The 16,568-nt window shown below is 40.9% G+C and overlaps 1 protein-coding gene across 1 annotated transcript in view; it reads right to left on the reverse strand.

Moving 5' to 3' along the window:
- Nucleotides 1-13,198: 13,198 nt before the first annotated feature.
- The window catches only part of LOC120932095 (dynein heavy chain 3, axonemal-like), a 179,907-nt gene continuing 176,537 nt past the window's right edge, over nucleotides 13,199-16,568 (reverse strand). The window contains exon 6 of the mRNA XM_040344230.1: nucleotides 13,199-13,546. Within this exon, the coding sequence (XP_040200164.1) occupies nucleotides 13,381-13,546 (166 nt within the window). The 3' untranslated portion in view covers nucleotides 13,199-13,380. The remainder of the gene's footprint in view (nucleotides 13,547-16,568) is intronic.

The raw sequence follows: 16,568 nt of genomic DNA on the forward strand, positions 1-16,568 counted from the left end.
ATCCACATCTGGTGGGAATGCAGCTCCATCCAGCCTTTTTGGGCTGAGGTTCACTCCATCATAAAAAGCGTTACCACCTACGAGTTAGATTGCAACCCTGCACAATATCTCCTGCATCACACAACTCTTTCTAAACGTGACTATCATAAATCGCTAGCCATGCACATGGTTAAAGTGGTGAGACTTTGCATACCAGTACACTGGCGATCGTCAGACACACCCACCATTAGAGAATGGCTGTCTAGAATAGCCAAGATAGCAGAAATGGAGGAACTGATTTACACCTCTCAGGAACGTCTACAGAAATTCACACAAACCTGGGCTTGCTGAGCCATGACTAAGCACTGACTGCCAGTGCGAAATGCGTCGGTCATACTGTATGTTGTTGGTTTGCAGTGACTGTATGTACAGTTGAAAAATAAAAAGACATCTCTTTTTTAAGTGATTTTGGAGTGCGGCTGTCCAGTTTTCGTCTTTTCCATTTTGGCGTGCTGGACTCACTTGAAAATGTCGGACTGCTATAAGTCCTATTTCCCTTCTTAAAGCTTGAAATTCCTGGATGACTCAGAATTCCCATTTGGGACTTCAGGGTAACGTGACCGAAGGGCGCCCCCCCTCTCCCACCACTTTACTTTCCCTTTCTATTCCTTCTCTTTCTCTCTCTCTCTCTAATTCCTCACTCATTTCTTTCTTCTCTTCCCCCCTTTTTTTTCTCCCTTCTTTCCCTTTCTCCTCCTCCCCTACCCCATCCCCAAAATTTTCACACGACAGTGAACCTTTCTCTAATCGGTCGCCCTAACCAAATCATACAGTCATTCTCCGACCATTCAGGACTCAAATGTTTTTTCCTGCCTCTTTTCAATGCCACGTCTAGGCCTGATGTAAGCGGCCTACGTTATACTGCGTAAAAATAGTATAGATTCTGATATACTCGGGGTGACCTTTCCTTAAGGCCCCATACACACGGTCGAACATGTATGCTGAAACTGGACCGTGTGTATGGCCTAGCGGACAGGTTTCCAGCGGACAAAAGTTTCTTAGCAAGCTAAGAAACCTGTCCGCTGGAAACATGTCCGTCAGACATGTCCGATGGTTAGTACACCTAATCGGACATGTCCACTGGTTATGACCTGTAACCAGCATCCCGAAATCCCGCGCATGTGTCGAATTGATTCGACACATACGTGGAAGCATTGCACTTCCGTGTTTGAGAACGTCAGTGTCTTCTACGTCACCGTGTTCTCTGTCCGCGGGGATTTTGGTCTGATGGTGTGTACACACATCAGACCAAAAGCTCCCAGGAGACATGTCCGATGAAAACGGTCCGTGGACCGTTTTCATCGGACATGTCTCCTCGTGGCCTAAGAGATTAATATGTCAGTTGTCCCTTTATATTCTATAGGATGTACAGATTACTACAGTATGTCTGTATTAGTCCCTAACTGTTCTGTTTTCCATACCTTTTTTTGTAATACCCTGTTAGATGTATTTCTTGATTGGGTTTGTCACAGAAGCCCCTTGTCTTTTTTGTTCTGTTCATGTCTACTCTGACAAACGTACGACAATGTAACCTTAATTGTGCCTTAATAAAATACTTTTTGGTGGAAAAAATAAATAAAAAAACTCCTCATTGTGGATACCTTTACCTCAGCGGCCAACTTCTTGCAGCTCATCTATGCTCAGTAGATACAAAGTTAGGAATTAGACTCTGCACTCACACAATACCACAGTTCTGGTCCCACAATAAACCTAACTGTGGAGTGGAGGTACTAGTAATAATATATTCATAAGACCATTTTCACACTGAGCCAATTTTCAGGCATTTTAGTGCTAAAAATAGCATCAAAACTGCCTCTCAAGCCACCCTAGTGTGAAAACCAGAGTGATTTCACACTGGGGCAGTACGCTTGCAGGACAGGAAAAAAAGTCCCGCAAGCAGCATCTTTGGGGTGATGTGGGAGCGGTGTATACACCCCCCCTGCCCGTTGGAATGAATGGGCACTGCTTCCAAAGTTCCTGAAAAGTGATTCAGAAGCGCCGCATCACTTTGGGTTTAAAAGCCCCCTGCTACACCCGAAAAGTGGAACCAAAGCGCCGCCATGACAGCGGTATAGTGCCACTTAAATGAGCGGTGCCTTACCACTAACACCAGCACCGCCCTAGTGTGAAAGTATCCTAACATCTAATCCTGGTGTTAATGAGTTACCAAGTGAAAAACAAGGCCTGAGAAATCATATGGAGAAAATAATATGCACCAGTACAAAACTCAGGGGAATGTTCACAAATGCCAGGAGCCTAGTTAATAAAATGGAGGAACTGTAGCTGCTATTACACAAGGAGGATGTAGACTTCATGGGAATAATATAAACTTGGTTTGATAGCTCACATGCCAGGGATGTTCCTTGTACTGGAGGGACAGGGTGGGCAGAAGAGGGGGAGGGATGTGTCTATATATCTATGTGTCTATATATCAGGAATGATTTACGGGTAGGGTCGAATAGAGTAATTAAATCAGTGATGGAGCATCAGTGATGGGGCAAGGGGGAAGGTGGAGTCAGTATGGGTGGAACTCAAAGTGGGAAATTAACCCTTTCAATACTAAGTTAAAATCTGTGGGCCAGATCCACATACATGTAGAGATCAGAGATCAGAGATACACTACGCCGCCGTACCTTACCTGGGGCATTTTCGAATCCTCAGCGATTTTGCGCTGTAAGTTACGGCGGCGTAGTGTATTTCTGGCGGCGGATTTCAAATTGGGCGGGTTGGGGGCGGGTTTCTTTTAAATGAAGTGCGTCCCCGCACCAAATGAAATGCGCATGCGTCGTCCAGAAATTTCCCGCCATGCTTTGCGCGAAATGACGTCGCAACGGCGTCATTTTTTGAACTTAGACGTCAGTTACGACCATCCCTATTCACAGACGACTTACACAAAAAAAAAATAATAATTTTGATGCGGGAACGACGGCCATACTTAACATGGCAATTCTATCTATACGCTGCAAAATACCAGCTTTAACTATACGCCGGAAAAAGCCGACTACATACGAGGTTAGAAAATGCGACGGTGGCCCGTACGTTCGTGGATCGTCGTAAATCGCTAATTTGCATACCCGACACGGAAAACGCCACCCAGCGGATGCCGAAGTATTGCATCTTAGATCCGAAGGTGTACGAAGACGTACACCTGTCGGATCTAACCCAGAAGCCGTCGTATCTTGTTTTGAGGATTCAAAACAAAGATATGACGCGGGAATTTTGAAATTACGCAGCGTATTAATAGATATGCCGGCGTAATTTCTTTGTGGATCTAGCCCTGTATTTTTTGCTAGAAAATTACTTAGAACCCCCAAACACTATATATATATATATATATATATATATATATATATATATATATATATATATAATATATTTAGCAGGGAATCTAGAGAATAAAATGGCTATTGTTGCAATATTTGCACATTGATCTTTCAAATGCAATTTTTTAGGAAAAAATACATTTTCTTGAATAAAAAAAAACGAAACAATAAAGTTAGCCCAACGCCGTGTAAACAGATACCCAACATGTCACGCTTTGAAACTGCGCACACTCATGGAATGGCGACAAACGACGGTACCTAAAAATCTCCATAGGCGGTACTTTAAAAAAAATCACAGTTACCAGGTTAGAGTTACAGAGGTCTAGTGCTAGAATTATTGCTCTCACACTGACGACCGTGGTGATAACCTCACATGTGTGATTTGAACACAGTTTACATATGCGGGCATGTCTTACGTGTGCGTTTTCTTTGCTGCGCAAGCTCACGGGGACAGGGGGGCTTTAACATTTGTATTTATTTTTTTCTAATTAATTAATTATTTAATTATTTTTCTAATTGATCACTTTTATTGCTGTCACAAGGAATGAAAACATCCCTTGTGACAGTAATACGTAATGACAGGTACTCTTTATGGAGGGATCGGGGGTCTAAAAGACCCCAACTCCCTCCTTTGCACTTCAAAGTATTCATATCACCAAAAACTGTGTTTCTGAATACTGCCACTTTTTTTTAAAACCAACGCCATTGGCAGCCGAGTAAACCGAAAGCGACGTTGTGATGTTGCTTCCGTCTTTACAGAAAGAAGACTGGAACTAAGTCGTTTCTGGCACCCGCTGCCGAGGGCGCTATTAACCCTTTTCCGGCCGCTAGCAATTTGCCGGATCTTTTTTGGCGTCCTGCGCATCAGTGTGAAAGCAGCCTAATACCGCGTACATACGACCATCATGGAAAAAAACAATGTTTTTCTCAATGTGATGCCTTGCATACACACGATCGTGAAAAAGATGCTCGAACAAAGCGTGGTGACGTACAACACGTACAACGGCACTATAAAGGATGGCACCACCCTTTGGGCTGCTTTTGCTGATTTTGTGTTACTGCGTGTTAGTAAAAGTTTGGTGAGAGACAATTTGCGCTTTTCAGTCTTCGTGCTTTTCAGTCTGTTACAGCGGGACAAACGTGCTATCTCCATTACAAACGCTAGTTTTACCAGAACGAGCGATTCCATCTCATAACTTGCTTCTGAGCATGTGCGTTTTTTTCCCGTTGTTAAAGCGTACACATGACCGTTTTTCACGATGTGAAAAACGATGACGTGAAAAACTACAAGAAAAAATAGAGCAGGTTCTAAATTTTTAATGGCCATTTTTCATGTTGAGAAAAATGCTCTGGAGCCTACACACGATCATTTTTAATGACCAATTTATAAAATTGCATTTTTCTTGTCATGAAAAACGGTTGTGTGTACGCGGCATAAGAGTTCCTAGATGTTTTGTGTCCTATCTGTGATAATGATATAGTGGGCATGAGTGTACTTTTAATTATGTTTTAATGGTTAGAATGGTGGTACATGTGGTCATACTGTGATTGCATTTATCTGTTCACTTTGAGTCAACTTTTATTACTATGTGCCTAACTTTTTTTAAGTTAAGTATTTAAAAAAAAAATATATTATATGAATATAAATATTCACCACAAACCTCTAAAAAGTTGTATCATCAGTATAAATGTAATTATGTTATTACATTTTTCTCATTATAAATTGGCTCTAAATCCACTCTATTATTATAATTACACAAGCACATAAATATTCAATAACTGCAATCTGCATGGCTGGTTAATGTATGTATTAATAAACCTACAGACTGTTTTAAAGAGGTGAAATGATAACTGACATGTTAAACAAAAAGAAAATGGCAACTAACAAACATGAAAATAATCAAAGATGAAAAAAACCTGCCGCTGGGACTGCAATGTTGGACTAATTAATTGTTTTTTTCTACTGAAAATACACAAATAAAGTAAAAAAAAATTTCTGTACAGCTGAAGCATACATTATTCAACACATGAGTAAGTGTTATAAAAATATCCAATAACAAATTATCTGTAAAGGGTCTCTCAGGCACTAGTGTAAACCATTTTAATTAAGGTTTCCGTAAATATCAGCACTTAATTAATGTCGTGAGTCCTACTAATGTGCAGTTGTTTCTCTCTTACCTCAGGTGCAAATAAAGAATTTCTTTATTACATATGTAAAATGTATATGGAGGACTGAATTACACACACTCTGCTAATGGTTAGCAAATGATAATAAACATTCTGTATCATACTATTACTGTATGTACTGTAAAGTATATGCATACATACAGTATATTATGCATATCTGCACTACAGCAACAGTCAACACACTAATAAAAATAGTAAAGAAATAAAAGACAATAATGTGAGGTGTATGCATATTCAAACGGTGTTCAGGGTACCCCATCATAAAGAATCTAAACTGATGCTGCATCTGACCCTGAAGTCTCTGCACTAAGAACGGAGCCATTGAACACCGTTGATGAACACCATTGATCAATCAACAGCTCTCTTGCTCTATTCCTCCACGCTCCCTGGAGCGCTGAGCTGTGAAGGGGTAGGGAGTGGCCATCTCATCCTCTCAGCGGCTTGCTGAGAGGCTGAGACAGTCGTCAGTCCAGGCATCTGGCAGATCCAGACTCCCAGAGTCGGAATAATGTGGTGCCTGAACTGATCTGTGTGACATCAGCAGAGAGTGGACTTCAGACCGCTCTCTGCTGAAAACGGGTCACAGGAGTGCAAAACTAACTGCACACCTGTGACCCATAGGGTTATCCCAGCCAAACGAGCTCAGGCTGGACTTTTCCTTTAAAAAAAAATTGTTAACCACTTGCCGACCAGCTGCCACCATTATACTGCGGCAGGTCGGCACAATCCCACGAACCGTCGTAGCTGTAAGTCGGTCCCTTTAAGCGGGATAGCAGGTGCGCGTGCCATTGCTGGTGGCCGGCGGTCGCAATGACCGCCTGCCACGAGCGATTGTGGGCATGAGAGGCAGAACAGGGATGTGTGTGTTTAAACACATACATCCCAGTTCTGTGAGGAGAGGAGATACAGATTGTGAGTTCCAATGAGCTGGGAACTACAAACTCTCATCTCCTATAGTCAGCCCCATCCCCCACAGTAAGAACACACACATAGGGAACACAGTTAACCCCTTGATCGCCCCCTAGTGTTAACCCCTTCCCTGCCAGTGACATTTACACAGTAATCAGTGCATTTCTATAGCACCGATCGCTGTATAAATTCCAATGGGTCAAAAGTGTCCGATATGTCCACTCTAATGTTGCAGTCCCAATTAAAATCAGATCGATGCCATTACTAGTAAAAAAATTATAAAAATTAAAAAATGCCATAAATCTATCCCCTAGTTTGTAGACGCTATAACTTTTGCACAAATATATGTTTTTTTTGCAATTTTTATTACCAAAAATATGTAGAAGAATACATTTCGGCCTAAACTTAAGAAAAGATTAGCTTTTTAAAAAAAAAAAAAAATTGGGGCTATTACAGAAAAAAGTACAAAATATTGTGTTATTTTTTTCAAAATTATCGCTCTTTTTTTATTTATAGCGCAAAAAATAAAAACCGCAGAGATGATCAAATACCACCAAAAGAAAGCTTTATTTATGGGGGAAAAGGACATAAATTTTGTTTAGGTACAGTCCCGCGCGACTGCGCAATTGTCAGTTAAAGCGACACAGTGCCATATCGCAAAAAATGGCCTGGTCATTGAGCAACCAATTCTTCCAGGGCTGACGTGGTAAAAGGATAAGTTCACTTTTTAGAAAAAAAACAATAAATGCACCTTTTTTTCAGGTAGAAAATGTGCATTTTTTTCAGAGCCTTTAAAGCATTGCACCAGCGATCAGCAGATCTATGGGTACTATGGGTATATGGGTACTTATAAATTCAGCCATGTATTTGGATTGAGCCACACCCAGTTTCACTCATGCTTCAGCTTATAAAACCCCATTCTGAGAACCAATCCAAAAGCAATGAGTTACAAAAGGCTCGTAAGTCTATAATTCTATAAGTAAGTCTATATTTAAATATTAGCAGTTGCATTAAAGTTTTGGTAATGCAATTTCAGGCCAAAATAACATGGTGCAGTATACAATATGAATTGGCACACGGTAAGGTAAGTATTGGCCCAACGGTTCAAGTGACAGTTAAAGTCCAACTGTGGGCATAACACAAAAAACAGGAAGCAAGGCGTAAGGAAAGTAATGTAGCTTCTTGTACAATTCCCTAGACTTAATAAGCATTTAACTCTTGTAGTGCAGGGAGCTCCACTGCAAGAGTAGTTTTTTTTGTGTCTGAAGTTGGACTTTTAAAGCAAAAAAAATCTAACAGGAGTTATAACCCTCTCTTACTCTATCCAAGATGAAAAAAAAAAGTTTTGCCTATAGTTCTACTTTAAGATTAGCATGTTATGTGGAGTTTTGGAGGGGATCCAGTGTTAACTTTTCTTTGAATGAGGACTCCCTTGACATCCATACCAGACTCTCATCAAGAATAACAGTCTGGTATGTATTTTTAGGGGAGCCCCCGTTAATAGTACAGGGATCTGCTGCCCTCTACATCTGTATTTGTAAATATCTGGGCTGTTGATATATTATGTAGGTACTTCCTGTCTGGGTTGTTGAAAGAGAGAAAGAAAGTCTGAAGCCACGTAAACACGATCAGTCCAGCCGATGAGATTGGTTTGATGGACCGTTGTCATTGGTTAACCGATGAAGCTGACTACACACCATCAGTTAAAAAACCAATCGTGTCAAAACGCGGTGACGTAAAACACAACGACGTGCTGAAAAAAAAGAAAAACGAAAAAAAAAAAAAAAAGTTCAATGCTTCCAAGCATGCGTCGACTTGATTCTAAACATGCGTGGATTTTTAACCGATGGTTGTGCCTACTAACGATCAGTTTTGACCTATCGGTTAGGAATCCATTGGTTAAATTTAAAGCAAGTTGGCTTTTCCATCAGACTGTTGTCCTCTGTTTAACCTATCGTGTGTACCAGGCCTTAGACTACACATCCTGTCCTTGCAAAAGCTGCTGCTAAATCCAGACCAGATGGGATTAATAGGCAAGTGTTCCTATGTTTAATAGTTTAGTATTGTCCTCTAGAGTGCCTAGGTGTACATATAAATATATATCTCTGAGGACTGGTTACAGAAGTATATCTGTCTCATTGGGCCAGATTCACAAAAGAGATACGACGGCGTATCTCCTGATACGCCGTCGTATCTCTGTTTCTAACTATGCGACTGATTCATAGAATCAGTTACGCATAGATAGGCAGAAGATCCGACAGGTTTAATGGACTTACACTGTCGGATCTTAGGATGCAGTACCGCGGCCGCCGCTGGGGGGAGTTTGCGTCGTAAACCAGCGTCGGGTATGCAAATTAGGAGTTACGGCGATCCACAAAGATTTTTCCCGTCGTTACATCGTCGCGAGTGTTAGATTTCCGTCGCAAAGATAGGGCACCTTTAACATGGTGTAAAAGTACTCCACCATGTTAAAGTATGCCTGTCTTTCCCGCGTCGCTTTTAAATTTTTTAAAAAATTTTTATTTTTCCCGGCGTAAATCTTTTTTCACGTTGCGATTCACAAAACGTCGACGCGTCATAATTTTGCGCAAAGCACGTCGGGAAATTTGCGACGGGAGCATGCGCAGTACGTCCGGCACGGGAGCGCGCCTAATTTAAATGGTACTCGCCCCATTCTATTTGGCCCGCCTTGCGCCGGACGCATTTACGATACACCGCCGCAAGTTTCCAGGTAAGTGCTTTGTGGATCGAGCACTAAACCTGAAAACTTACGGCGGTGTAACTTAAATGGCTTACGTTTCCCCGGCGCAATTGTACGTGAATCTGGCCCCTTGTTCTTTTTTTGCATGCACTATACTAGATAATTAAGTCTGTGATTCGGTGTGTGTCTGTAGTGCTCACCTTACTGCATGTTGGCAGGTGAACCTGTTTTCTGCAATACATCTTACATGCAGCTTGTTATTTCAGTTAACCCTGTTACTTCTGGTCTGGGATTCTATAGATAGTTGTAGCTTAGCCAGCAGAAGCTAGAGCCAGGTTAGGCATCTAATGGCCACTTCTGATAGAGGTCCAGTCCGGTTGAATTATGGATTAAATAGTACTAGGAACCAAGAAGTAGAGTAGATAGGCTGACTTTGAGCTCCAGTGACAAACTATCGTTTCAGATGGTAATGCCCTGTACACACGATCGGTTCATCCGATGAAAACGGTCTGATGGATTTTTTCATCAGATATCCAATGAAGCTGACTTTCATCAGTCTTGCCTACACACCATCAGTTAAAAAAACGATTGTTTCAGAACGCGGTGACGTAAAACACAACGACGTGCTGAGAAAAATGAAGTTCAATGCTTCCGAGCATGCGTCGACTTGATTCTGAGCATGCGTTGATTTTTAACCGATGGATTTCCCCACAGACGATCGTTTTTTTCTATCGGTTTTTTAACCATCAGATCATTTTAAAACAGGTTCTAATTTTTTTCACCGATGGGAAAAAAACTGATGGGGCCCACACACAATCGGTTCGTCTGATGAAAAAGGTCAGTTTTCATCAGACGAACCGATCGTGTGTACGTGGCATTAGAATTCGTTTTTTAGGATAGTTGGAAAACAGCTGGAGGATTTCCCTATCACCATTGGTTTTGTCTTCAGGTCTCTGACACAAAGACAGACACTGTATTGTAATCATCCTTAGGGGCCCCGGCAATTGAACTTTGCTGCAATAGTCATCTTTGAATGCATCCTTATTAATAACTATATAAACCTGGATACACAATTACAGTTGTACACAATTCCACCATTGTTTTTGGGCCCTTGGGCTGAAAATACCTGTTTGTACATTGGATGTATGTACTGTTTTTAATCTTTTTTTTATATATATAAAGTTGTATTATTTCCATACTGGTGTCCATCTATATATTTATGGTTAATGTTAAATGCATGTTGCCGTAGTTCCTCTGCTACCAATTACTTTGATTGGAGTACTAGTTAATTTCCCAGAAAGGGAATCAAACCCACTCTCCACTTAGCAAAGGTATTGGTTCTCTTATTTACCTACAGGTTCAGCACAGTTTTTCTGTTTGTGTAGGGCCATTTAGCTAAAGGAAATTCCTGGCTGTTTGTTTACAAACAGAAGGAAGCAGCTGGGAGTTGTCATTTAGGCTACTTTAACACGGAGGTGCTTTACAGGTGCTATAGCGCTAAAAATAACACCTGCAAAGTGCCTGTAAAGCACCTCTCCTTGAGTGCTTTCACACTGGAGCGGGGCGCTTGCAGGATGCTTAAAAAAAGTCCTGCAAGCAGCATCTTTGATGTGCTGTAGGAGCAATGTATGCACCACTCCTAAAGAGCCGCTCCCCGCATGCTCCAGTGTAAAAGTGCCCTTACTGGCAGTTTAAACAGCATTGTTTTTCTTGGTAGTATCAGTTATGCTGTAGTAGATTGTATACTTCATACCGATTTACCACTTCACTAGCAGATTCAGAACATGCATGTTATTTCAAGGAATTTTTCAATCTTAACTTTACGCATTATTAACCACTTGCCTCCCTGCTCCTCCTGCCGATATATTGCAGTGGGGCTGCATGGGCAGGCTCAGTCACATATATACATATATGGGATTGGACCTGCTGTAGTTTAGGAGCACACAGCACACCACTTCTGTGACTGCTGTGTCCACCAAACATGGATCACTGTTACCAATACCCTGTAGTATAATGTGATCGATATGATTGGTCATAGCAATCACATGATAATAATGTAAACAACCTATCATGGATGGCTTTCCACTCATAAACAGCTTGCTTACTGTTCTGATCTGTGACTGGCCCAAAGCAATCACATGGTACCGTACCATGTGATTAGCTTAGCCAATCACAGATCACAATCAAAAGCAAACTGTTCAATTAATTAACCTATTTATGACTGATAACTCTATTGCTTATTCAGCAATAACAGTGTAAAAAAAATTATCAACCCCCCCACCCGGAGTAGTACAGTGAACTAATCTGATGGCAGGATGTAAAAAAAAAATATTAGAAAAATTGTAAAAAGTTAATAAAATTGAATAAATAACTATTTACATTTGTTTTTATCACCGGGTATACTGTATGATAAAAAAAAATGTTTTATTTCTTTAATTTCCAAAAAATTGTGACAAAAATTACAACTTCAAAAAACTTGCCATGCTCTTTACTAAATGCCTCAGACTGTCTACTTTCAAAAAAGGGGTAATTTGGGTGGTAATTGTACTGTCCTGGTGATTATGACCACAAGAAATGATAGGCCATCAGGATTGATGCACACTTATTGGGATTTTTTTTTACCAAAGACATGTAGCAGAAAACATTTGGGCCAAAATTGATGAATATGTTTGATTTTATAACAGAAAGTAGAAAATATGGGGGGGGGGGGGGGTTCGTGATTTACTCCCATTAAAAGAAGGCTCTAATTGAGTGAAAAATGATAAAAAATATTTTCATACAGTGTTGCATTGCAGCGCAATCTCCAGTTAAAGTAGTGCAGAGACAAATTAAAGTAGCACAGTGCCCAATTTTAAAAATGATCCTGGTCATGAAGGGGCAAAACTTTCCAAAGCTCAAGTGCTTAAAATTGCCAAATATGTTTGTTAAACTTTTTCTGGTCTACAGTATGTCCCCCAGTGTAGTACCCAGCTCCAAGTCCTATTCGGACAATCCCTCGCCTATAATGCAGCGTACACACAACCGTTTTTCGGGTTGTAAAAAATTAAGTTTTTAATGGTCTAGAAAAAACAACGTTTTTTTCAACCCGATCGTTAAAACCGCCTTGCCTACACATGATCGTGAAAAAAAAATGCTCTAGCAAAGCGCGGTGACGTACAACACGTACAATGGCACTATAAAGGGGAAGTTCCATTCAGATGGCGCCACCCTTGGGGCTGCTTTTGCTGATTTCGTGTTAGCAAAAGACGATTTGCGCTTTTCAGTCTGTTACAGTGTGATGAATGTGCTTACTCCATTATGAATGCTAGTTTTACCAGAATGAGCGCTCCCATCTCATAACTTGCTTCTGAGCATGCGCGTTTTTGTCACGTCATAAAAGCCCACACACGACCATTTTTTACAACGTTAAAAATTACAACGTTAAAAACGTCGTGAAAAATTAGAGCATGTTCTAAATTTTTAATGCCCATTTTTTACATCGTGAAAAATGCTCTGGAGCCCACACACAAACGGTCGTGTGTACGTGGCATTAGTCTAGAAAATGGGCATTACTTATTTCTAAGATTTGTCTCCCATTGACTTCAGTGTGTTTGAATTTGGCATCCAAATAAAGTTCATTGAACATACCTTGAACTAAACCTGGGTATATTTGGCTCATCACCATTTACTTCAATCTAGACTCAATCAGCAATGCTTTAAGAACTATATACATTTGTATATGCACAAATAAATGCATGCCTTCATGCATACATAATACAGTTTACTGATAACAGAAACAAAAAAACACTGTCCAGTCCTTAACACATTCCCCTGAAGGAGACGTTTTTCTTTGAAATAATCAGTAATTGGTAGGCTGTCAAATTACATATTTGTGTAATGAATTTTTAACTTCCAAAAAAACAGGTAACAGTAAATCCTATCTTGAAGTACACTTAAATGCAAAACAATCAAAATAAAACTTTGAAAGTGGCTTTTAAAAAATACAGGGAATGACATACAAAGTAACTAAGATGCTTTTAGTAAGCAATAACAAACTGTTTTTAACTGTGTAATTTACTTTCGTATGTAAAACCCTATTTCTTTAGGTTGCAGAGAATCTTGTAACTCAAAATGTTTTCCTGTTGTGTCTGAGCAGATGAGGAATTATAAAGACTAATACAACAATTTAACGCTTCAGAGAAACAGTGTATATCATTACTGCTCTGTAGCCAAGCACACTAATTAATATTTATTGCACCTGTCAAACCAGTAGCCATGGTCAATCCATTGCCTCAGCAGTTCAATGGGAGGCTGGGCACCATATTTCTCCTTGGCAGGCATGTTTAGGTCATCAACAAAGACAAAAGCTTGTTTCCCCAGTGGAGCACCATACACCCTCTGCTTTCTCCTGCAAAATTAAATCATTAATTTAGTTCATGTTAATTTTCAACTAACTTTTAAAACTGAATAAGTGAAAAAAAAAATACACAATGACTTGAAGTGTTTCCTAAGTTACATCACTGTTAGCCACAATTTAAGCCTCAACAATCTATGACCTCTGGGTTTTATCAGATGTGCCTTAAAGGTCACCTAGCATTGTGAGGCAGTGGCTATAAATCCACATGGAATTTAATCAAAGGTGGCAGGGCATTCTGAGGTAAATAAGCTTCCTGAACTATTGTAGCTGGAACCTTTGTTAAGCACTGACAAGAAAAGTGAATAGCAGGCGGTAGGATTAATCAAACGCTAAGAAATGCAACCAGCAGACTTCAGTTTATCTGACAATGAAAGGAAAGGTTTTAATTTGTAAGACTTGAGGGTAATTGTTTTCAGGTACTTAAATGTTGTTGTTTTTTTTTTGCTGGTAGAAATAGATAAAAAAAGTAAAGCAAAATGATTTAAAGCAAAAGTATCATATACCATTTGAATGTGGTGTTTAGTATTATTAGAAAATAAAACAGTAAGCAATAAGTAGATTGGTAAGTGGCTATTACATAATATTTTAATTGCCATTTGTGAATTTCTAAAATCAAATTAATAAAGTTTTATCACTTTAAAACTTAAAAGCCAAGAAATTAAAAATTTACAATATTCATTTGGATAGAAGTAGGCTTAAAATAAATGTGTGTTGTATATTATAAAGCTTTATTTTGTACAGCTGTAATATTAGCATTTTGCCTACACAATGTCAATAGCACATTGTCCATAGCAACCAGATTTCAGTTTCCGTTTTTGTAATGTTCTTAAACGAAGAATCTACTTGTTAATAAATACAAATGAAGATTTGAGCCATACAGAGTTATATACCGTATTTATCAGTGTATAACACGCACAGGCATATAAAACACGCACCCTAACTTTAAGAAGGAAGTTTATGGAAAAAAAAATCCACAGCCCCCTGCGTATAACACACAGGCACAGTTTACCCTCTATTTTCAGGGTAAACATGTTATATGCCAATAAATACAGTATTAATCCTCATGATGGCACTATCCCGCTCAAAAATATATTGATACACAATTGATCCAGTAAGAGGGCAGGTCACACCCCTTGCAAAGGGAGGGGGGAGGAAAACTTCACAAATCACAGGGGAAGGGATTTTGAGTGTGCCAACAAATGAGAAAAAAAAACAAAAAATATAATATATAAAATCATAATTTAATTGTATCATATTGAAAATGAAGTGCCATCTGGATAAAACCACATAGTAAAAAAAAGCGAAATGTTAGACAGTCAATAACGAATATTGTAAGCGTTTGCAGTCAACATGTTTTGCTGTGATAGCTCCCTTGCTTGTTCATGCTTGATGATGGGAACTGCAAAATTTGAAAAAAAACTTGATAGAAATCAAACAAAACACAAGTGATATATCAGTACATATAAGTCAACCTATTTAACTGCTTGCCGACTAGCGCACGACTATATACGTCGGCAGCATGGCACGGACAGGCAGAAGGACGTATATATATGTCCTCTTTAAGAGCGTCACCACTTCCGGGTCAGGCACCTCATGGGGAAGCTGTAGATCTCCTCAGCTCCCGCTACCTCGGCCGAAAATCTGCCTAAAAAACTGGCTCCGCCACTCATCCCCCCCGGCAGGCACCCCGCATTCTTTCCTTGTGCCCGCGGTCACCGCTCTGATGGACCGTTTTGTGGAGAAAAGCGGGTCGCGATCCACGGCGGCCCAGCGCCAAATCGAGGCCGGGGATGCGGCCTTGTCCTCCGGCGTGGCGGACGCGCCTGACATGGAGGTAAGCGCCAGCCAGACCTCTTCATCATGCACCCTGGCACCTCCGCCCCAGAATCACCCCACAGCATCCCCACTCCAGCCCCATCAATCACCCCAGAGGGATGGATCTGACATTGAGCAAATAGCTCAGGCGGTGGCAGCAATTTTGGCCCCCACTATCTCTGCCTCAGTTGAAAGGGCAGTCTCAGCAGGGATGCAACAGATCAAAAAGGAGCTAAGCAAGCACGCCTGTCGCCTCAATGAAATGGAACACAAAATTGACAGCCTGGAGGATGACCTATATAAGACGCAGGCATTTGAAGAGTCGCAGGAGAAAACCAACCAATATATCATGCAAAAGTTGGAGGATTTGGAGAACAGAGCTAGAAGAGGCAATTTGCGTTTTGTCGGTGTACCCGAATCGCTAAAATCCGCATCCCTGGTAGATTTCTGTTCAAATTGCGTACCTGAAGCTTTGGGCCTGACCAGATCTTGCACTGTCGAGAGAGCCCACAGCATGGGGGTGTACTCCCCTGATCATTCTACCCCGCGCACGATCATTGCCAAATACTTAAACTATGCTGACAAAGCCGCCATCCTTCAGAAATATCGCCTAACTAGAGGCCTGCAAATCGCTGGGGTGAAGATTCTTCTGTTTGCTGACTATTCGATTGATGTCTCCAAAAAACGGAAAGCCTTCCAGCATATTTGCTCGTCCCTCTACCAACGTCAAGTCAAGTTCACGCTGGCTTTCCCAGCTACCCTGCGACTTACGACACCTAATGGTGATCACCTCACCTTCCAGGACCCGATGGAGGCTGAAACAATTCCTGCAATCTATGCACACAGGACCACACTCCGCCTCTCAATCTAAGGCATCCTCAATCCCCAGGTCTCTGGAGCAACGCAGCCCGCGCAAAGACTCCCCCAAACGCCTCAAATCTTCCGGCCTGCAAGCCCACCACGTCCCTCGTTGACTCTGGTAACGTAGCCCTTGTCCACTACGGACACTTTATGGTTCAGATTGGACCTTGGTGCAGCATTATATGCTGGGTCGCACCCCCCCCCCCCCACGTGCACTTACGGTCTAATCATTATCTGGACTGTTTATTGCGTTGTTTTTTCTACATTTGTTGATGACTCTTATTTTTTGACATCGCTGTTTGCACCGTGGGCACCTGCCACCATTCCAGCTCACCCT

The sequence above is a fragment of the Rana temporaria genome, chromosome 3, assembly GCF_905171775.1.
Source record: "Rana temporaria chromosome 3, aRanTem1.1, whole genome shotgun sequence".
Taxonomy (NCBI): Eukaryota; Metazoa; Chordata; class Amphibia; order Anura; family Ranidae; genus Rana; species Rana temporaria.